At 42.5% G+C, this 24380-nt stretch overlaps 1 protein-coding gene across 1 annotated transcript in view; it reads left to right on the forward strand.

Annotated features, from left to right (window-relative positions):
• Sorcs1 (sortilin-related VPS10 domain containing receptor 1) overlaps positions 1 to 24380 on the forward strand; it is a gene marked incomplete at its 5' end in the record, with an annotated part of 503138 nt that overhangs the window by 166810 nt on the left and 311948 nt on the right. The window contains 1 exon segment of the mRNA XM_013504127.1: positions 19274 to 19341. Within this exon segment, the coding sequence (XP_013359581.1) occupies positions 19274 to 19341 (68 nt within the window).

Genomic DNA, 24380 nt, shown 5'->3' on the forward strand with positions numbered 1-24380 from the left:
TTGGCAAGTTAGAGACTTAGTCAGAGCCTGCTTCAAAGGGCAAAAAATAAAGAGATACAGGATGAAGATCATGATATGAAATTTTGTACTTTTTTATGTGAGATCATTTGTTTAGTGATCTAGCATTTAAACAGTTATCTGTTCAAAACCCTAAAAAGTTACCCTCCATTCTTCTTAATTTTTTCTATAGTACCCAGTTATTTATCTACACTCCCTAGTCACATCTCTTCCTTTCAATCTTTTTTTTTCCATTTCTATGTCTACCACCCTGGGAAAAGCCTTCAAAATTTGTACTGGTGTTTTTGAGTAGATTCTTCAGTGTCTTTTTACTTTTAATTACTGATTCCTGTAACCCAAGGGTTACTCCTGTAACCCTTAGCAAACTACAGGAGGCAGATTAAATCCAGCTAGTCACCTGTTTTTTTAAATAAATCCATCCTCACATGTTGAAACATTGTCTAGAAGCTGCTTTTTATGATACAACTGCAGACCTAAATAGTTACAATAAACATTCTGGGACTGACAAACCTAAAATACTATCTCATCTTCTAAGAAAAAGCTTGGTAATATTTACTAACCCCTCTTTCATAGCTATCAAATTAAGTTGCATATCTCCGGTGTTGTATGTTCCACTTTTCTGCTCAGAATTTGTTAACTACTCTTTATTCTTTACCATGCATACACCAAAATATGTCTAGATTTCCCATCCAGGCATTAGACGTCATCTACAGATGACCTTCAGTTGTCTTTTTGACTCTTTATGACATTGTCATCTCTAGGCTGGATGAAATGACGAAATTCAAAGGTACAGGCTCATTATACCTTTAAACGTTTGAGAATGTGCTGCCATTCTACAATATAATTCATGTCTATCATTCTGTGAAGTATGATACAGAGTTGGCTTCTGATGAAATCTTATTACTGAAAACCTACTATGTTCCACGGATGCTAGCAAACCTGTGCAGATAAATAACCTTGTCTCATACACATGCATGTCTAGTTTTTATAATCATCAGTATACAGTATTCTGATAATCCCTTTGTGTAGGTTGCAATACAGAACTTATTTTTTACTTCAGCAATAAATTTACACTCTGATGAAAGACACAGGTGAACAGATAACAAAAATAATATATTTAAGTTACAATGGAGACATACAGCACTAACAAAGTACAGAGGAAACAATACGTGAAACCCAGGGAGGTTGGACGGCTTGAAGGAGGAGGTGACACTTGAACTGGGTACTAGAATTTGGGAAAGATTCAGGAGCCTAAAAATTCATGGTGATTCAAAGAATAGAAGGAAGTCAGATCTGTAGGATTTGGGGACTGCAAGAAATAGCAGCAGATAAAACTGGAAAGGGCATGTTATATAGAAAAGATTTCAGGTGTCTTTTCAAATAGGGAGTTAATCCTGCAGAGGCTAGGACATCTTATGTTTCTGAACATGAGAGTGACCGTCAGCGTCTACCTAGATTGTAAATTCCAGAGGCAGATGATTACATTTCATGCATCTATTTTTCTCCCATAGGGCTTACCGTTTCTGCCTTGGACCTAGTAAACGTTCAGTAGATAGTTGTTCATTTCTGACAAGTTGGGAGCCAAAAACATTTTGAGCTCTCTCTGAGCCTGATGAAATGCTAGCACCAGGGTAATTGTTTTAGGCAGCAAATATCATTAAGGTGATCTGAAGCATCAAATTCATGATAGTTCTCAGAGCCTGTCATCTTCACTCTAGGAAACGGTGGTGGTGTTTTCAGCTTTCAGCAAAATTTGGGAAAATTTGCAACTTCCTAATAAAAGCTGAAAATATAGTCTCACTTAGCCCACTTAAAGTAGGGTTGAGAAATAACCATTTCTCTAGACTCCTTAAAAATGACTTGCTATCATCATCATCAACAGCATCATCATTTAAACCAGTGACAAAGGAGATGAATCAGAAAGCTGTAGAGTTTGATGAATTGGAAGAGTTGTACTCTTACTCTACACATGTAGAATCTAAGCCTTTGGCTTCCTGCTGTGTAAGTGCTGGGAATTTGCAGCCTGTGCTAATTGCCCAGTGCTGCAGGAATGGTGGAGGGCCGTCTGCATTGCTAACATAACCATCAGGCCTCGAGTTGTGCTTGTGGCATTGGCATTTAAGAAAGAGAGAATTTTCAAAATATGTCATCAGAGGATCTTTAGAAGTATGGAGACTGATTTGTTTCTTTCTACAGCAAAATCTAGGACGATATTTTCACTCCAAACCTTTACAAAGCCGGGACAACAGAGGAACTTGAGGTCTGACTTGGTTACTATAAGAGCATCAGGGGCGTTCTCTCCTTTGCCCTGAACCAGCTTCCCCTGTAATGGCTCTGGTGCAGATAAACCTGGTGATTAGTCAGGCTCGTAAATAACAGCAACAGTGACTTTATCTTAGCGACTGACTCTGATTTTCCTTTCTGGTGTGTGGGGCCATCTTATGTGGGGGCTCAAGTGTGGAGCCTGTGGAAGTCAACCTGCATCCCTGCCGGTCCTCTTTAAGCTGCTTCTGTTGCCACCTTTCTTATTTTCTTCGTGCCCTTTCTGAGTTGTGCCACACCAACGTATTCACTCCGAACCACACGTCAAAGGGCTCCACATTTGAATTGCTGTGCCCCAGGCAGATTTCTACAGGAAACATTTTCCTTGTTTCTAGGCCTTTGGCTAAACCAAAGCCTGGGTATGGGGGCACTTAATGTTTCCAGCTTTCCATCTTTCTATGAGACAAGTCTTCACATCCTTTTGTGTGCATCCCCATTTTTAATTACATCAGCTTGCCAGAAGCCTGCAAAGATAGTGATCAGTTCAGGGGCATAAAGCTCATGTTTGCTTCAGTGGAATGTCCTTCACATGTGGGCTCTGTGTTTGACCCACAGAAATTGCAATAATTAAATAGTACGAATGATATATGAACAAGCTACCCTGTGCCGCTCATATTGTTATATACAGTGGTACAAGTAGGTGCTCACTTAACCCTTGTAAACAAAAAAGGGGCAGTCTCACCTTCTAAGATAGCCTCCTCCAGACCTAAGCAGAATCCCTTTATGCCAGTACCTCGCCTTTATCTTTATTATGCCTACCTCCCTGCCAGGCACTGCCATTCAGTAATTCTGCCAAGTGATATGTTTTCCTGGAGACAGTGTGCTGAACAGTGATTTACTGCTTGAATACACATTGCGTTCATGGAAGTGATGTTTAAAACAACAGTAAAGCACTAAATAAATTATTCATTCCACGCTAATTCTTCACTTGTATGCGCTGTAGTGAGCATCAAAATAAGCAGCCTGTGGGGCATTTTATTTTTGCCACATTAATCTTGGACAATTTAAAGGGAAAAAAAGAGGAAACCTAAAGAAGAGATTCCATTCTTAAGAAAATAAATTTCTTTCATCTTTTGGCTTCCAGTGGCAGAAGAGAGGTCTAGCGGACTGACTTGCTTTTCTGCTCCCACTCACCTGGTGAGTCACTTACTGGAGCCCTCTGAGCAGGCACAAGGACCCCCCCAACGCTCCTGCTCCACACTGTGGACTGTGTGGCTTCTTTTCTCTGCAGAGAGCGAACCACCAAAGGCACAGTCCTTGCCACCAGGCCAGAAGGCAAATGAGTAGGTGAGTTGCATTTTGGGGAGCAGATAGGCTTCAGAATTGCTCAATTTCACTAACTCTAATTTAGAATTAAAGGATGGTGAGGGAGAGAAGCAACAGGGCCATAGTTACCCATTTTTGCAACTGATTTCTCAAGTAGAAGAGAGTGGTCACTGGTTTCTAGCCTTCCTTGACCAGCTTTACTTGGGGCCTCATTCCCTGTGTTTGCTTAGGCTCAGCTGCGTGATTTCCAATTCACAAAATGCCCTTTTAGCACACAGCAGAGAGGTAGTTTTGTCAGTTCTCGGGAAGTTTCACTCTTTTGTCAACATGATCACCCTACGCACACAGTGAATTCTGATCCTGAAGGTCAAAGTGGTAGAGGAGCTAATCACACAGCCATCTTCCAAGTGTCCAGTTCCACATCAGAAGCGAAAAGGATGTAGGTTGGATTATGTTATACCTGATCACCAGCCCACTCCCATCTCCTATACGAAAACAGCAAAACCTTCTCTCCTCCTTGTGAAGTGCATCAAGGCATGCCGTTCTCAGAGACCCTAGCTTGGGTTGTTGGTGCAGCTCAAAGGTGGATAGTTCACCTTGCATGCAGAAGCCCTGGGTTCAGTACCCAGCTCCACAAAGCAGTAATAAGAGAAAATAAACAAAAACCTAAAGTTATTAGATTGAAAAGGTCCTAGCTAATATTAACTAACTGCTTCCTTCTCTGTATTTTCATATTCCTTAATTTCTATATCATTTAATGCAAATAGGTATAACACAGCTGTAGTGTATAATGTTGGCAGGTATCTGTTTTATCCCATTTGCATCCAGGGTACGAAGTAGCAGGACAAAGAATGCACTGTGCATTAGATAGATAGATAGATAGATAGATACAGATAAATAGATAGACTGATATAGATAGAGAGGTTGACAAGAAGGCAGGCAAACATGTAGACAAAGAGAAACTATCACTGAACTGTGCAAATGCAAAAAGCCAAAATTTGCAACACTTTCAAGTACTTTCTTCTATTTCCTTCTCCAAAAAGATCCAATAATTTGGTGGTTATGTACTTGAGCTCTGGACTCAGACTGTTCCTGTTTAAACCCACCCTCTCCTACATTATTTACAAGCTAATCTTGGTCAATCCACTAAAATTTTTTGACTTGTGGCTAAGAAGCAAAGAAGAAAGAACAAGATCTGTCTTCCCAGGGTGGTTGAGAAGGTATAGAGATTGTGTTGTTCAAAATGTTTAACAAAGCCACACACCAAGTACTTAATAAATTACCTGTAACAATCTGGTTGGAAAATGAAATGAATATTTGACCAACCATTTAATAAGAGGAAAGGAGGTTAAATGAGCTAAGGTCATTCAGGAAGGTATTAAATTGGCTTTGCAATCAGAGTCCAGCCCTGTCAATTGCTAGCCTTAGGGCCCAGGCTACCTCTGTAATACTCAATGTGACCTGCCTGCATCGTCCAGAAGAGAATGTGAGGATCACATAGGAGGAAGTGACAGGACCTGAAATTTAGACTTTGATTCCAGATCTGCACCCTGATATGCTTACTTTTGCCCGAAGCCATTCTTTCCTATTTCGAAGTGGAATCTCTACAGTGTCCTGTCCTACTTTCAGAAATCCCACAGATTTGTGCATGAAAGTGAACACTTTTGAATGAAAGGACAGAAAAAAATCAATAAACCTTTGGGTTGGATCACAGACATGTTTTACAACCACTTAGGCCTCACAAAAGAGGTGCACTGCATTGAATTATCTGTGGCATTTAATCCTTTAATCAGCAAAGCTTTCAAGAGGAAATCCAAGGTATTTGGAATAGCATTCCTACAGTTGGAAGCTGATGAAACGGTAATGATCTTTGCCTGCACTTCCCCAGGGTTTTGTGATCTCCTTCAGCTTTAGAGGGAAGCTGCAGAAATCGCTCACACAGTTGGGACATGTTTGGGGTGCCAGATAGAGCTTATTCCCAATACAACCAGCCAGACCATCAACACTGCTGAAATTCTGTAGGTCAGTGGAGGGATACTGTGTTGATGTTCACATGAGATTATGAGATTAACAAGCACTCTGGCAGGATACTGATTTGAATGTGGGGTCAAGAGATAGGTGATGCTTGGCTTTCTTGGTCATTTTCTGAGACTTACACTTTAACATCAGCGGGCAACCGTGATGCTTCTCTTACTTCCATAAGAGTGGAAGACAATGTAAGAGTGTTGCTTTAAAAATATTGTGGTAGAGTTTGGAGTGTAGCTCAGTGGCAGAGTGGCTTGCTTAGCATGCATGAGGCCCTGAATGTGACCCCTGGAACTCAAAGACAGTATCAATAAATAAATGTATGGAAGCGCAGTGCGAAGGGTGATACTCCATAGGAGAGGCAGGTGAGATGCTGGTCCAAAGTGTCGCAGTCTTCTAAGTCTGTAATGATGAGATGAGGTAGCGTAGCCCAGGCTGAGGCAGGTTGGGGCCACACAGAACTCACTCAGAGGAGAGAGGGATGATAGAATCGAGGAAGGGGACACAGAGTCATGAGCCTGAGTGACAGAAGAGCATTATGAAGACTGGCAGCACCGGAACTGAGCGGGACCAGGCAGTCAGCATCTCATGATACTCAGAAATCCCAGCAAACATGTTACGCTGAGTAACCATGTGAGAAATGCAGAGCACACCCTCAGGGTCTCAGTGCATTGCAGTGCAGCCTGGGTTCGTGTCCTTACCGCCTGTTCATAGTCTAGGGCTGCTGGAATGAATTGCTCCCCTGAAAGGTTTAAGGACAACTGTATCAGTCAGTGCTTACCAGACAAATGGATTTAATACAAGATATACAAATATATAACAGCTTACAAGACTGGCTGGTAGTGGCCACCCACAGAGTCGGGTGGGGAAGAGTGCACAGGCGCCGTCTGCACGCTGGGCGTCCAAAGGGTCCAGTCGAAGGCCTAGTGCTCATTGTAGTGTCCTGTGTGGGTCCACTTCAGGAGGGCTAAGGGTCTGCACTAGAACACTGAAGGGGTGGTGGTGGAGATCAGGAAATGATGTCTAAGGAGAGAGAGAAGACAGGCTGCTCCAAAGGAAAGGGCAGCAGTTTTCTTCCTCTGTTTCCCTTGTGTAACATTCTGGTGATAACCCTGCCTAGGGCAGGTCTTCCACACCCAGAACTGTGCTGAGCCAGTTTAGGAGGGCATTACTTAAGTTGACACTATCAAGCAACCATCACAGCATCTAATGGAAAACTGTGTCCGAAGGTGAATTTACAGTCATGGTTTTGAAGCCTAAGACACAGAGACTCTTTGGGGACAAGATTTGCGGTGTGAGGAGAGTTGACAGGAGCAGTAGATAGGCTGTTCCAGCTCGGGTGGGGAAACCAGGCTACTATCAGAAAACATTTCTATTTCACTATCTCTGCTAAGACTCCTGAAGATGTCTCAGAAGACAAGAATGTGAGTCTTTAAGACAGTAGTAATTTCCTGTCATCTTAATTTCCCTTCCAGTAAATATTCACTCCATTTTATTCCTAAATTGGTATTATTTTTATTAAAAAATGGCACCACAGGATATACCTTTCATCCTTACCAAACTGGGTCCGTGGTTGGTCCTACATGTTACAGACCTAGCTCATATTTGACCAAAACCTGTCGTTCGTTCTGTAGGTGCCAAATCCCATCTAATTTGCCAAATCAGTGTGCTGTGTATTTAGCTTCTTCTTAGCTCTCAGATACTCTCTTCTAAAGATGTAACCTACACCCTTTGTCAAAGACGTGATTGGATCTGGATGATTTTTTTCTGTATTTTCAAACTTTGCCTTGAGTTTCTTTTAAAGGAACAACAAAATACTAACTTTTATATTCATCCTCCAAACAGACCATTGTAAAGTTTAGAATTAGAATATTATTAAAGCATCTTAGTTTTGTCACAAAAAGACAAGGGCTACATAAGAATAAATAAACCTCTTTGGGATTTTTGTCAGCCAACACAAACTTTTGTTATTTCATGATACATTTACTGTGGCTTTAAGAAGGTATTTAAATTTCCTTTTTATGCCGTGTATTTTACATTCTGAACTGCCTTTTAGGCAAATTGTGTCCTACTGTGCCTTAGCATGCCAACAAAGCAAAGAAAAAATTATCTACCAGAGAAGTCAGTTGTTAGGTTTATTGATTATTATTTTTAAGAGTATAAAATGTTTTACTCCTTCTCTAGCTTGTTTTTAGTTTCATCCATAGGAAAGAAAAAATTGTGACTTTAGCCTACTGACTAATTTCTGGAGTTTTATTCTTGTTGCTTTTCTTAATTGTGCTTTAAGGGACTGAGAAAAAAAATCTATATATATATATTTAAAGCTTACGCACTTTCCATTTTTTTATTCCATTGTCATACTGCGGTTCACAATCTGATATTGAGATCACAGGATCACCATAATACAAATATTTTTATTAGCTTCCTGAAATAGTTTATGTTAACCTTGAAAAGTAATATATTTTAAAATGGAGTTGACCTCTTCAGCCTCATGAATAACAGCATAAAACCAAGGTAGAAAAGTGGAAACTGAAAAACTTGGTTCATTTCTAAGTAGTGAAGCTAAATAATAGAAATCATAGGGACATAGAGACCCTTCATCATGAAAGTGCAGTTTGCTGCTTAATGGGGTGTTCGCTCTGTGTGGGTTCTCACACAGGAGCAGACTTAATATTTAGAGTGTCTGTGATTCAGCCAGAGAGTGATTGGAGAGTGTGGAAATCTGTCTTTCTCAGACCACTGCAGCTGGGAGATGGAAGGAAATGTCGTTATTCCTCACGTCTCCTCCATCTCTTCTTACTGGACCTAGGCTATATCTCTCTCAATTAAGCACATGACCTATCTTTTTGATTAACAGACTTCCAAAGAGAAAGTAGCACAGGGATTTCACTGTCTAAAAGCTGCAGAATCCTCTGCACTACCTGTGTTTCTGCAACAATGTGCAGAATTTCTGAAGGCTGACTTTTAGGAGCATGGCTTGGGTATCGTGTTTCTTGCCTTCTAAGCACTGTGGAGGAGGAGGAGAACAGTGTGTGAGCTTCGCCAGGATATTCTACATAAATTGCTTGAATCATTGCTCTCCAAACATACGAAGGCACTTTCTTCTCTCTCTACTCTTTAGCCCCAGTTACTATCATGTCTTCAATCTTCTGTCTTTGGGTTTTCATACCTCTTAATTTTTTTAATTATCCATATGTAGACAGATTTTGTCTTCAATATGTATTTTTTTTATATTTTGTATAATTATTGCATCTTGGTCCATTTTGGAGATGGCATTAGTAGAGCCATCTGGCTTTGTCTATACAAATATCATTTAACTTATCATTTCCCTCCTCCTGACTTAACACGTGATGGGAATACATAATGATTGTTTAAATTAAAAAAATATTACATTAATAGACATACTGTCACTAATCTCCATCAAAACACTGCGCTAGCTTTAAACACACGCCATCATTCCCACAGCTCAGCATTTCTGAAGCAGTTCTGGAAGTCCTCTTTTGTGAGTACCTTTACAAGGCGTGATTACAAAATACAGTGAATGCTACTGCTGTGTGCCATCCAGCAGAGAGGCAGGCTCCTGCGATCATTATGGTGTGTACTGGACTGATTAAAACATGCACCTTTCATAGTCATTTTGGCTTTGGGGAAGAGACACAAATTGCACAACGCCACATCCGATGAATAAGGTGGATAAGGACACACCTTCATGGTTTTAGGAGTCCTCCTTTCTGTGGGGTGGCACTTGGAAGCAGCATTCACCATATTTTTATCACACCTTGTAAATAAACTCATAGGGAATATCATTTGGGAAGCGTGATTTACAAGGTGAAGGAAAAATATGAAATTTTTCCATGTATTCCCTTGGATATGTAGTTTGGGAATTACTGTTTTCTGTTACTCAATAGAAGAGGAGGAAATGGCAGAGGAGGAAAGATAGGACTGAAGTGTCCTCAGTGAGACTGGTTTGGGATTGTGACATTCAAAGATTTTGGAGGGAAGACAATTTTTTAGGTGATAGTGTTCCTCAGCTTGGGGAATAGAAGACACTGGTGAGGAGCAAAGTTGGCATTTTAAAGATTTTCGTCAAAACAAGATGGAATAGAATGGATACACCAAACTTGGATTTGCTTGTTAAATGTAAGTAAATACCTGACTCTGGGACTCTGGTCTGACAGTCTATTTATGTTTTGGTCCTGTTGTTTGTTACTACAGAAGAGAACTTGGTTTACGGTGGAGTGCTTTAACCAAAAGTGGCAGTTTTTTTCCATAACAGTGTCATGCAGAAGATACTATAAATATACATTAAATTAGGTATGGGCTGCTACAAATCTAAAAGGTATTGTGAGATTAAATTCATCCACAGGTGAACATTTTATTGACTGCTTTCTGGATGCCAGCCACCTCACATTCAACCCACTCTTTTACTGGTTTTCATTTCTCCCATGGTGTTTCTTTTTTTTTTTTGGTTTTTCTCCGGTACCGGGAACTGAACTCACGACCTTGTGCTTGCCAGGCAGGCGCTTTGCCGCTGAGCTAAATCCCCAGCCTCTCCCACGGTGTTTCTATATACTGATGGCTTCAAGTGCACACACCTGTCTTTGTGTGTGTCCTGAGCATCGTACTAAACTTTCAACTTCCCTCCGGGCCACCTTAATGCAGTTTATCAATTATTGATTTCTCTTTCAAGGACTCTAAAAAGAATGCAAATGCACATTCATTTAGATCTTCCTAAGAGCATGATAGCATAAAACATTCCATTGAAATCTGCAGATACATGCATGAGCATTCACCATCGAGAACCTTTGATCCACGCTTAACCACGTCCTGGACTGCATTAAATGAAAAGATCAATTCCTAAGGAGGATCTCAACAAGATTCAAAATTTTTAAAGTGAAATAAGAAATAACCCATTAATATCAATGATTTGAGGTCAATAAAGGGTTGAAACTTATACCTGGGCTGTCCAGGACTGTCTGGAAGAAGGTGGACTGGGAGAAAAGTTTTGGGACTAGCACAATGTGTGAGTGATGTGTCTCTAATACCACTTCTGCAGGGAACAGAAGTGACAAGGCTTTAGACTCGTATTGAACAATATACCTTCGGTGACACTTGAGCACCATGATTAGGATTGTTGATGTGATGTGAGTTAGTCTTGTACACTGCTGACTAGCATAGAAATTGAGTTGTATAGCACAGGGAACAGACATCCAGATATCTAGATATCATTAATAAGGGACATCAGTAGAGCATGCAGGTAGACATTCAAAGTCACACACCACTGTTACCCAGCAGCCACTCCTGCCTTCTTCTCTTTGCTGGCAGAACCAACCTTCACTGTAGAAAATGCCAAGTGATGAAAATTCCAATTCCTCAGTGAGTGGGCTTTTGGTTCTGTCCCAGTCAGGGAGGATAAAGAGAATTTTCTGGAATGGCTGTTGGGAAAGATTTTCCTCCCTGTAATGGCTTGGATGTTAAATTTGGCTCCAGGCCATATGATGAAGGCTTGATCACCGGCCTGTGGTGTTAGTAGAAGTGCTAGAACCTTTAAGAGGCAGAGCTTAGTGTAAAGAAGTTCACTGAGGAAATAGCCTTGCAGGCAATATTGGGACCTAATCCGTCCTCTGTGTTTTCCTTATTTGTCTTCATGAAGTGAGAAGCTTTGCTCTGTCAGGTACTGCCTACCATGATTCTGTACCTGGCCACAGGCCTAAAATCAATAGAGCCAAATAACCATGGACTGAAACATCAGAAACCATGAACCAAAATAAATCTTTCCTCCTTTATGTTGATTATCTTGGGTATTTTGACACTGATAGAAAGCTGACTGACACTGCCTAACTAAAAATCAAATCAACAACAAAATTCATATGCACTGCAGGAGAGGCCCTGCTTTTCTCCAGTGGACGTAGCTATGCCTGTGTGTGATGAGAAGGTGTGTCCCAGTGGCCTTGCAAGCACAGTGGTAGGTAGTAGCACCGAGTTGGCATTGTCAGGGAGGACATGTGGACATCACTCGGGTCCTTCATGACATTATTAAGGTAATCCTGGAACTGCATAAAGGCTGGACTTCCCACTATGGGAGCTAATAAAGCCTTAGTGTTGTAGTTACTTTCAGTGACCTGTCCCTTATCTAATGAATATTAGGGCTCAGCCAGAGTGCAAAACCACCCTTGATTCCAAAGCCTTTTCCTTTTCCAGCAGAGCTCACCGACAGCCTAACATTTAAGGCCCTCCACAAGAAAGCCAACTCCTATTGCACACACTCAGATATTCTGAGCTACTCTTGGGCTAACCTTTAGGTAAATCTGAGGGCTTGCTCTTAAATCCAGGTCCCCACACCCTGGGTCTCTGTTCTCATGCTCCTTTCCCTTACCATAGTGTCCCTCTGCCCTCTCCTCTCATGAGAACCAAGCACCTCTTCTAGCAGTGCTTCCTTTTCTAGGCACCCATTCATATGTTTATTTCTTGCTAAAAAATGCAAAGTTCTCCTGTGCCATACCTCTTTCTTCCTTGGTTCATAGATATCTGTATAGGGATCTTCACCAAACTGTGTGCTTCCGGAGGTTGGTACAAACGCTCCTTCCTCTTTTGTACTTTATGTTGCATATATTTTTATTCTTGCCTTTTAGCAAGGTTTACTAAATGTTTGTTGAGTTAAATGTGGAGGATTTTGAAACTGAAAGTTCTTTCTTCTGAACAAAGCTCTTATTTTCTGGGAATTACAAAGGTTCTTATTCTTCAATTCATGACTCCTCTAAGGATTGAGAAGATCAATGATATCATTAAAGTTCTAGTCATGATTTTATACCCCTTATCAGATCAGATTCTTAAAGGATTCATAGTTCCTCAAAGAATGAAAACTTCTGTTTCAGTTGAAAAGTTGGAGAAAGTATCTGAGTGGAGTGTCTGAAAGTGTCTGAGTTGGAGAAAGTATTAACAGTGAAAGACACAATCTGGAACATGTGGATTTTAAGGAAAATCACCGCTGTGAGTTTGTTTCCTTTACTTAAAATTAGAGTACAAAGAAAACAACCCCAAACAAAACAGTTTTCTGGTCAACCTTTTATCCAACCCTTTAATTCTCAGGACAGATTATTTCAAATCTTATGCAGTCTCTTATATTTTTCTGTCCCTGTCTTTGCATCCGTTCAAATGAATCCAACTGAAAGTTCTATAGCAAGCTGCTGCAACCGACAAAAGAGTAGCCCTGTGAGCTGAGACAGTGGGAAAGCACCAAGTCCTGCTAAAGCTGGTGGGAGGAGGAAGGAGGGAGCCAGCTTCCTCTCCATACACAGCCCATGGACATCATCACTATGCCTCCCTTTGCTCACAGAGCCAGCCGTGGCCCATTCTGGGAGAGAAGGTTTGTGAACACCAGCATAGGCGAGCTCTGTGAGGTCTCCCCATGTGTCACAATTACAGAAACACCTGCTCGGTTCAGCCTCGAATCACAGATGACTGAGAAGAAATACAAGAGAAACTGTGTGTTTTATTGACTTTGCCAGAGAGCTCCTCCTCATCTACATGGTTCAGGACTTGGAGCTACAGACCATCCAGAATGAAAGACACTTTAGGATCCCATGGCTCACATCGCCTACAGTAAAGCAGCCTAAGGCACACCTTGTTTCCCATGAGATTGGTTTCCAAAGCTAGACACAAATAGTAGTCCTCTGTCTGACGGACAACCTGCAAACAGTGCTTTCCCACACTGTGGGTTGTCTCTTTACTCTGTTGGTGGTTTCTCTTGCTGTGCAAAAGTTTTTTAATGAGATGAGATCCAAGTTCTTGATTCTTTATCCTGTGCAATTTGGGCTTTGTTCATAAAGTCTGTGCCCACACTAATGTCTTGAAGAGTTCTACCCATTCTATCTTCCAGCAGATTCAGTGTTTCTGTTTTGATGTTTAGATCTTTGACCCATTTGAATTTTAGTTTAGTGCATAGTGAATGATATGGGTCTAGTTTTAATTTTTGGCATGTGGAAAGCCAGTTTTTCCTGAAGTATTTATTTAAAAGGCTATCTTTCTTCCAGTAAAGCTGTTTGGCACCTTTGTCAAAGATAATGTGGCTGAGTACATCTGGAGTTGTTTCTGCATCTTCTAATCTGTTCCATTGATCCTTGGGTCTGATTTTCTTTGTGTTTTTTGTTTTTTTCAGTACCATGCTGTTTTTATCACAGTAGGTTTGTAGTATAATTTGAAGTTAGAGATTGTTATGTTCCCTGCCTTTCTTTTTTGTTGCCCAGAATTGCCTTTGGTAATCAAACTTACCACATTTAAAGAAGCAATCCAAAGATGGGCATCTGACATAAATAAAAACTTCTCAGATGAAGAAGTAGAAATGACAAAGAAATATATGAAAACTTGTTCAACATCTTTCATTATTTGACAAATGCAGATTAAAACATCTCACCCCAGAAAGAATGGTTATTATCAAGAAGTCAACCAATAACAAATTTTGGTGGGGCTGTGAGGGAAAAGGAATGCTTCTCCACTATTGGTGGGTGTGTAGATTGGTGCAACCACTGTGGAAATCAGTATGGAGATTCCTCAAAAACTAGGATTAGTTTCCATTTGACCCAGCAGTTCTTCTTCTTGGTATCTTCCTGAAAGAATTAAAAGCATCATTTCACAGCAATATATGCACACTCATTGTTTTAGCAGCACAGTTTGTCATAGCTCACTCTTTCAAACAGCCAAAATGCCCATCAACTGACAAATGAGTGGATAAAGACGTAGGGTTTTTTCATGCAATGGAGAACTACTCTGCCATGTAGAATAAGCTTGAGACATCTATAGCTAAATGAATGCACCTTGAAGCCATCCTCTTAAGCGAAATAAATCGGACACACATGTAAATACTTCATTGTTTTCCTGGTGTAAGAAACCAAAAGTGTAACTAAGGACCAAAATATGTAATAGATATTGTGAAACAGGAAGAAAATATTCTAATGGGAAGGGGAACTAGGGAGGGGTAAGGGGGAAAGAAAGGAAGGGAAGAGGGAAAAAATGATGAGAAAAGAAGGAAAAATAGACACAAAGCTTTTGTAAATAAAGAAGGGTAGGGGAATGAGAAAAAAAAAAAAAGAAGCAAGTTGAATCATGTACAGGTGCAAATTCCTTCAATGAATGTGATCATTATGTATACCTAAAATGCACCAATAAACTGAATTAAAAAAACAAGTAAAATAAAATGAAATTTGAGGAAAAAACAGCTGGACACAAAGAGAAGCAAACAATACAAAGCATTAATAATTGAAACTGTAGTTGATGTTTTCCCCTTTATCGAGGATTTCCCTGAAATGAAGACAAAATGAGAAAAAGGGAAATGGCCAGGTGGAGGGTCCTGAAAGTAACACAGGAGACATTGTCACTGGACCGCGTCTCAGAGGTTCCAGAAACCGAAGCTGAGATGAGATGCTTAGGGGTTCACTAACTTCCTTCCTGGAAAGAGAATTTTCAGGACTCCTCAGAAAGAGGCAGAAGAGGGTTTATTAGGCAGAAATTTCAGTACACACTCAAGAGTGGAGTACAAGCCCCAGAGAAACAGTTGCATTCTTTCCTGGAAAAGGGGACACATGTAGTTCTCTTGACGGGGTGGGAGCCCTGGGAAAGCACCCTGCACCTGCCAGGTGTAGCTGTCCACTCTGCAGCTATGGACCCAGGTTGTTGTCTTTGTTTATTAGGCATAATTTAATCCTCCTTTGGATTCTTTGAACCTACTCTTTTAACTCAGAATGAGGGTCCTGCTGTTTACTTTCTCAAGGAAGCCAATTTGTGGTCATTATTCTTTAGGCATTTTGGCTGTGAGAATCTGGGTTATGGAATCTCAGCTCTAAACTGGGAGGAAGCCTTTGCTTACTCCTTGGAGACCTCCATGTCTACTGCTCAGAACCTGACACCATGTCTGGCACCCACCTCCCCTGCAAAAAGGGTGAAGGGTGCTTGTGGGGTTGATAGGGCATGGCATTCCATGAGTGTGAACAAAGTGAACTTTCTTTCAAGAGTTTTAGGCAGCCATAGAGTTGGCTGGAAGGAGCCACAGCAAGAGACTAGGGCAGATTTCTTGTGTTGACAGCAGTTCTGAGACTGGGTTGGGGTCCTTGAGATCTGTCCCTGGGGAAAGCCCAGAAGACACCACATGCCCATGTTAGTACAATGTAGGTGGAGGTCACCAGCCATGGATATTTGGATTACAGCTCTTTAAAGAGCTGTAATGGTCATCATTACAGGTCACCATTGTATGGTCACCATTTATCGTTTTGAGTTAAAGGTGGAGTGTCACTGGCATGAAAGCAAGATATAGCAGTAAGTGGGAAGCTGATGGACACTCTATTGTGTGTTTACAAAACAGCCTTGCTCTTAGTAAATCTACAATGATATGCTACGTACTTCAACTCTTAAAGTCATAACATGAAAATTTTTATAAAATGATTTAAAAAGTGGACATGCTATTCAAATACATGTTGCATGTTACTGTATTCAACAGGTCTATCGATTTTTCTTTTTAAAAGTTTGAAAAGTATACAGAATTATAGATACTAGAACCGGAATAGGGGGCAGTTGCATTTTTAAATTTCTCTCATGGCAGAGTAGTGATTTGCAGCACTGTGTCCTTTAACAGGAGCTGGTAAATAGTATATCAGAATGGAAAAATGGAAACAACAGAACGGAACTATTGCATACTGGCGCATCCCTAACTATCCAGGAGTAGGTGGTAAATCCTGTAATGTGCACAGGCAGAAGAGGGAAAAAAAAGGGACGAGAGACCTCAAATAATTGATCGAAAATGTAGCTAAAGGTTAGCAGTTCTCCCTTCATTCTGGCTCTGGTTCTGAAAACAGAAAGATTAAATAGATTGATTTAAGCAGATATGCTTTGAAATGTCATAAAGGATGCTGCTTCTGCTGCAGTATTGATAAACTGCCTGAGCGTCTCGCTGGCATTTTAGTTTTACTAATCCGGCAAGAAGAAGCAAAGAACAGAGTCCTACCTTCCTACCGCCTGCCCAGGGAATTGCTTACACAATGTCTGTGCGTGTGTGCAGGCAGTTCTACACCCTCACATGCTGGGTTAAAAGGTTCCTTCTGGGGCGCCTTGTATTCCCTCGGCAGATGAATAGGAGACATGGCCCGTGACCAGCTGAACTTCATTATTTAAGTTACCGCTGTATTGTATCAAGAGAGCAACTACCTAGAAACGCTGTATGCCTGCACCCCCATTTTCTTGGTGGGGGATTTATAAGCCTTTTCTGAAAAATTGCACTGAGGAGGAGCAGCGACATCATTGTGAGACTTCAAACAAACAGCTACCCTGCTGCCACTGATCAGCGTTCCTGGGACGGCAGTGATTGAATTTAGCACTTAGAGCAACTTAATTGGCACACAGATCTGTTGAGCATATGCCCCGACCACAGGCATGCCATCTGATGTGCCCAGAGGGTGCCCCGCACCTCACACATGCTTGCATTCCGCTAGAGAAGCGGGTCGTGAACACATAAGTGAGAGCCAGCCTTGCTGTGGTTTGTAGAGGGTGGCCCTGAGGACAGGTCCTTCAGGATCTCTGTCTTCCCATGTTTTCTATTCCCTTGAACTCAGAGCAAATCTAAACTCACAGAGTTCCAGTTTGCTTGCTGAGGAAAAAGCATTAGGAATCTGCTCGGTAATGTGCATGTGTTAGTAAGTCGAGCGCTGTGCCAGAAGAGGGGGACTTGGAAGGATGCAGCTCTCCTGGGCAGCCGGCTGCCTCGGAATTCAAGGTTAGAATGTTCTGTGCTCACAGAGGCTGGAATGATCCCTTGGCCTTCACAGGAAATCGATGTTAACGTTTTTCTGCTGAGTTGGAATCAGTAGGCCTGGGCCAAAAGTTCTAGGTTAGGAGTACCAGGAGGACAATTGAAACTTGAACAGAAAACCTGAGCAGACTCCACAGCTTCTTTCCTCCTGTACGAGTGAGCAGGCTCGGGGAAGCCAGTGGCTAGGAGCTGGCTGCTCTCCTGATGTACCTTCCTGAGGGTCTCGGGGCTCCTGCACTTCAAATGCAGGTGGATTCTGGTCTTTGTTGCAGGCATGAAAGCAGCCACCTCTTCCCGCTGCTGTGATGATCCCAGCTTTCAGGTGGACTGAAAAGGAACAGATCTGCTCCTCACCAACTTCCTTTTCCTTTAATGAGCACATTCTGTCCTAGCTGGAGTGCAGGCCCCCATCACTCTGTTTCTTTATGCTATCTATTGTGTCAGCTAGGGTTCACTCGAGGATTTACAAGGTATGCTTCCAGTGGCTGCCTGCAGGTCAGGTGTGGAAGGCTGCAAAAGGGCCATCTGTGCACTGGACAGTTAAAAATCAAAGTCTTGGAGCTCCCTGTGGACTCTATGCTAGTCCCTATCAGGAAGCGAAAGTGTCTGTACCAGAAGGTTGGAAATGGAAGTCCAGAGGTGATGGTGGAGACTGATGCTCCTCTGAAAAAGCAGACTTCTTCCCCTTTTTATTCCACCCAGGCTACAAGCCAATTGCCCCGTGCCACTTACACCCAGCTTGTGCCCTCCCTCTTGAGTAAGTCCATTATGCAGACACATCCAGAACTCTGCTAAAGCAGCCTGCTGAGTGTTTCCGACTGCAACTTACTATCATCTACACTGACATCAGAAAACTTCTGGGCACTTAATAAGGTCTCTTGATTTTGGAAAGAACTAACTAAATCACCTGATTTCTTCTAAGCAAAGTTGAAAGTAGTGATAGGTTCAATATCAGAAAAAATTTGGGGCCGGGGATATACCTCAGTGGCCTGGCATGCACAGGAGCCTGAGTTTGATTCCCAGTACCAACAAAAAGAAGAAAAAAATTTGGTGAAAACTTAATGATGTCCCTCATATTCACAGGTTCCTTCCGGGGACGTGTTCCTGATTTTAACTCTATATTCTTTATCTTTTGGAGGCTTCTCCATCCCCCAAATCCCAAAAGTTTAGGATTCCAGAAAACATGGATTTGTTCCTCTTAAAATGCTGTTGCTTCGCCAATCTGCGGCGCTTAGTGGCTTCTGTGAAATGACTTTCCTAAAAGCTAGGAAGTCAGAAAAGAGCAGCTAAAGCCAAGCTCACAAGAAAGGAGAAAGGAAAGATCCCCATGCTAATAATGAAGATCCGCTTGCTAATTTATATGTAATTTGTGTTTATTACCTAACGACACTCAGCACAGCAGCCCTTTCTGGGAAGGAAGGATCATTTACCCACCTTCCCTGTTAAGAGGTGGAGACGCGGAGCTCCGGAGGGGTTAAATCACCTGCTCCTCTGGTCGGGGTGGGAAGAGGGCTGGAAAGTGCCAGCCACCTGTGCAGTGGCTCCTCGTGGCGTGCATGTTTGACAGCTCTGCAGGTCTTCTCCAACGTGTTACAGCCCCCAGAGTGAGACATTCACGGAGCGGTGGGTCACTTTTACTGCAGGGCAACGGGGACATTGTGAATGGGAAGCCCGGCTCTCCAGGAAGATCTGCCAGTCCTTCCCCAGTCAGTGCTGCGGGTGCTTTAACAATCCATTCAATTACGCTAAGCGCCCGTTAGAGGAAGCCTAAGCCCTCCCTTGGGCCGTTTTAGCTCTAGGAGATGATAACTGCTGGAGACTAACCATGCTGTCTTCTTTTGTCTTCAGGTGATTCTCATCCTGACGAAGCTCTATGACTATAACCTGGGGAGCATCACCGAGAGCTCACTTTGGAGGTATGTGGTTGAACGGAGGCAACAGGGCCTGTGTTGTTTACGCAGGCTGCCAGGGTGGGTTCTGTTTCTATGCACCCCTTCCTTCCTCTGCTCATTCTGTGTTTCTCTTACTGATGGGTTCGGTTTCTCTGGAGGCAGGCCAGAGGATTACCTTCTTTACAGCACCCCACCCCCTTGCAGGCAGTTAGAGTTTTGTGCTATAATGTTCAGTGGGCTGTGCTTGCACATGTTGGCTCCCATGGTCCTCGCTGATATGGGAGCTTTTAGAGCACAAGGGGAAGTGAAAGGCCCTTCAAGGAAGGGATCAACCATCCCTCAGCTCTGCAGAAGTCAGCCTCCCTAGCAGTGCAACGCCCTCTCACAGCTTCCTTTGTAAGGTTTTACAGTTCGCTGGCAGCTCACAGGAGAGCGCAGGCACACATTTATATGCACACCCTTGTGGCTGTGATTCACACAGTCACCTCATACCTACAGAGAGTGTGAAAAACACTTAAATGAATAGGCTTGCTCTCTGTAGGGACAGAGCAACTTGGTGAGTAAGAGGATGAGGATATAGTCAGGCTGTCAAGAGTCAAATCAGGAGGGACAGCCCCTTCAAAAAATGAATATGATCTGTTTCTATTTCTTTCTAAAGGTCTACTGTTTTTCTTACTCCTGATTGGCTTTTCTTGCCAGCCTGTCAGGTGACCATCTCCCAACCAATCGGGAGCCCAGGAGCGGGCTGCCTCCCCTTGGTTAATCCTGTGCACCTGAGAGTGCCCAGCCCAGGGACAGGATAGAGACAACCTTAGGAATAACTGGACGTGATGTGAGTGTGGGCAGTTGGGTGGGAGCCTGAGTGAAAGTGGAAATCCTACTGCCGTTAAGTGCTTAGCACCTGCTGTATTGTTTCAACTCAGTGACTGTTGATCAGAATATGCATGCCTCAGGAAGCTTGAGCTTACTGGATAGGCTCCTGTAATGCAGGTAAATATATAGGAATAAAGGCTGTCTTTTTTCCACACTGCGTCTGCCATTACAATGTAGTTGGCATATTACAAATTTAAAAAGCATGCATTTTTGTCTCAAGGAGCAGAAACCTCCAGAAGTCATAGTCTGCTACCTGCTCGGAGGGAGGGACGTGCCAAGGACCCAGAGGAACAAGCTGATGCTTGGGTACGGTTTACCTTTGCCCTCTGATAAGGCATGGGAAGAAAGTTCCTTCTGACCTTAGAGGAGGGGTTAATGAAATGAAAGGGTACTGTGCCCCATCAGTATTAAACCTCTCTCCTGAGGTATCAGCCTCTGTAGTGAAGTTTGAGAAAGTGTGGCAAGCAGGCCCTGCTAGCTTTTCAGTGTGTGTGTGTGTGTGTGTGTGTGTAGGTATGTATGTATGTAATAAAAGTAAATACTACATCTGCAAATATTTCGTATGCTTCTTCAATATACCCACAGTTCTCCTTTGCTGTATAATGCCACATACTGGATATAACTACTAAAGATGGTCTAGATCATCATTTTAGTACTTTATCAGAAAGGGCAAGCACACACCTTTCAGAAATAGTCATTTAGAAAGGAGAATCTGGGTATGGTGGCTCAGTCCTGTCATCCCAGTTTTTCTAGAGCCCAAAGCAAGAGGATTGGATGTTTGAGGCCAGCCTGGAAAATTTAGCAAGAATGTGGCTCAAAAAAACATTTTATTAAACAGCACTGGGGTGCAACTCAGTGGTACAATTAAATGCCTGGCATTGGGGAGAAGAGGGGTCAAGGGGGAATGAGCAGGAAATTACTTTCCAAGGCCTTTATCAGGACTTGGATATCTGAGCAACTCATGCTACTCATGTGCGTTACTTGGAGGGCCTTCCAGAGGGTGTTAATTCACAGTAAGAGTGAGGCAGTTGCGGATGGACAGAGGAGGATGATTCAAAAGAGAGAGTCAGGATTCTGAGCGGTCTCATTAAGCCCTGCCTGAGGGAAACTGGGTAGCCAAGTGTGGGATCATTTCTTCTGTAGTATGTAGAACACTTGCTATGCAGAATACTTGGAACTGCACCCCCAGGACAGATGTTAGACCTCCTCAGGGCACCCATGGGACAGCACAGGCCCTGAGCAGAACACGCAGACGATGTGCAGACCAGAGAACGCAGCAGGGGCAGCACACAATCATTGATATGTAAGCTTTTTCCATCTACTCATATAACAAGTAGGTATCCATGAATTCCTTAGACAGCATCCGGAATTATTCCGGTGCAGGGATGCAGGATGGGTGTGCACATGCATCCAGAACACAGAGCCTGTGCTCTCCGTGTGTTCATTTCCAAATGGGCCAGATCTGCAGGCAGTGCCGGTGAGAAAAACATGTATCGCGTGTAACCTGCCTTATATGCTTTTGCTGCATTGCCAGATCCCTGTAAAAGATAATTCTAATGTAAATAAAGTGTCCCACAGCCATAAGTGTTACAATATAAACTCTTGCTTCCTTATTTCTTTTCTCAATTACACTGAGCCCTTAGTCACACAGTGAGTAAGTAGCAGCCCACAGACTCAGACATGTTAGTAACTCCATACATGAAGTGCTTTTCTGTATCCTGAATAGATTATATTATATATAAGATTATATACAGTTATAGTATATATTTTATGTATTAATTACATAACATAGTGTAGTATCATATAATATATCATATGAGTAGCATTTTCAAGCTGTTGTGACATTCTAGTCAGTGTCTTTTCCTTCTGAAAAATACTGAGCAGTAGAAAAATGACTTCCTGTCCCCAAACTAGAAACAGACAGCGCTCAATTGAACCCATATTCTTTAACAATATATGGCCGAATAGTCAGAAGCTGGACAGTCACACGTGCCCCTGGGTGTCAGAGTAGGCCAGAGGCCAGGAGGCACTTGACCTCCCACTGATGGCCTAGGGCTTTCAGCTTCCTCTAGGAGCCCTGAATGAGGGAAGCAGGCGCTGCAGTTCCAAATTAATGAGCTTCCCCTCGCCCTTGGTCTTGTCATTGATTACACCTTAATCCTGGAGCCTCTTGTTGAATTTGTATTGCCTCTTGCTGTCATTCACTCAGGGACTGACCCAGAACAATTACCTACCCCTCACCGCCAGCCCCACCTTCAAGTGGATTAAGCTGGGAGATTTGTGGAGTCCGTGGTTTTACCATTTTGAAGCAAGATAAGCTCACAGGTTGAGATAAATAAAATGTCAAAATCTAGATACAGTATCTCTGAGAAGAAGTGTGTTCAGCCCTTCCTCTCTTGTGCTGGAGTAATCAGCCCTCCGCTGGAAGAATCCCAGCTGGTGAGGAGCCCTCGGCAATTCCAGAGGAGCAGAGCGAGTACGGGCTGTTGAAGGGGCGCACCCCCGCAGTGCTCCGCTTTACAGGCTCACTGCCAAGGCTGGCTTGTCAAATCCCGTGTCCCCTACTCGGATCCACAGAAGACACAAGCAGGCTTCCAACTATGCACTTGTCAAGCAGCAGAGTGTGCTTTGGGGACACAAAAGAACATGTGGTTAGAGAGAATGAGTTAAGGTCTTTTAGTGACTCTGCACTGGTAGCAGCCTTGTTTCCTCCTCTCTCAGGAGACACAAAGTGATTCTCAGAAGAGGTTTCTGTGGAGCCGCATGGAGTCTGTGCTGTGGGGAGCGGGGGGCAGCACTGCAGTCTCTGCTGTCTGGGACGAAAGGAAGCTGCTTTCAGACTGTACCCTTTCCAGCCCTTCGGGGGGCTCCGTCAGTTTGAAAGCTCACTTCTCTTTCCACTCCATGTGAGGGTGGGGGAAGCAAGGGGTGGTCAGGGGCAGACTGGCAGCCTCTGCTGAGGTTTCCCTGCAAAGGCCAGTTTTCACTAAGCTACAAACCCAGGGCTATTGAGCATAACTACACACCTTAAAAATGATATGTGTGATGATTTCCCTGCGTGAGAGTTCATCAACTTACACAAACACGGTGGCACTTTTCCTGACTGTGCTGGCAAATGTTCAGCACCTCCCAGAGGATGCCGGGAGACGGCCAAGCTCCCTTGCAAGGTCAGGCAGCGTCGTGAATTGTGGTCCTTCGCATTCTGGGTTCTTTTCAATTTTGTAGCTCACAGTCCCATCCCATATTTATATTTCATGGTGCTGCTTTTAGTTCCTAGAGTTTTATTTTATCCTGGCTTATTATTATTTAAAACTTATCTGAAACTTATTATTTTTTGAAAACCTCAAAATAATGAATGTTCATTTCAATGAGTGAAAAAATGCAAAGATGAACAAAAAACAAAGTCAGTAGCTTCTGGATTCCTACTCAGATCCAGTTTTCCTGAGGTCAGTGGTATTGACAATTATGGAAGATACTGTTAATACTTTCAAGACCCAGTGCAAAGTACCAATAGTTATATACGTATGTTAGGACTATGCTTCTGTGTTTAAGAAAATAGAAGCACACTATTCACTCACCTCCAACAGTCAGTGTCATTTCACTTAACAGCAAGTCAGGGGTACCTGTGCAGATGAATACACTTTTAAAAATAGGTCAAGGCTGTTATAGTGGCCCAATGGTGTGAATGCTGCGTATTGAATTAGAGAACTGCATGCTTAATTACCTTGTGTAACGCTTCCTGCATGCCAACAGTGTCACAGCGCTTTTATTCTCATGACAGTTATAGGACTTATTAGTATTCTTGGTTTTTAGATAAGAAAAGTTAGACTTGGAAACACTAAGGAACATGGCCAGTGGTGATTCAACCACATAAGTGGTAGAGCCAGCTCTGAACCCTGCTTTCGTTGTGTCTATGCTACCTTACTTCTTCTTTGCCTTGTCTTGGATCTTTAGTGCATTTCTTCACTACTTGCTATGATATATCATGTTTCAATAAATATATTTGTAACATACTCATATCTTGGTAACTTTATCTCTGTCAAGTATTGTAGGGTCCTAAATATTATATCACTGTATCAAACATATATGCATTTATCATGTACCATAAATAGGTATCTGAGATTTCTTTCTTAGAAGATTGAAACAGTATACCCTAAGAAGATTGAAACAATATACTCACAGCCAATAAT

Source organism: Chinchilla lanigera, unplaced genomic scaffold (genome assembly GCF_000276665.1).
Source record: "Chinchilla lanigera isolate Chin_1 unplaced genomic scaffold, ChiLan1.0 scaffold00084, whole genome shotgun sequence".
Lineage (NCBI taxonomy): Eukaryota > Metazoa > Chordata > Mammalia > Rodentia > Chinchillidae > Chinchilla > Chinchilla lanigera.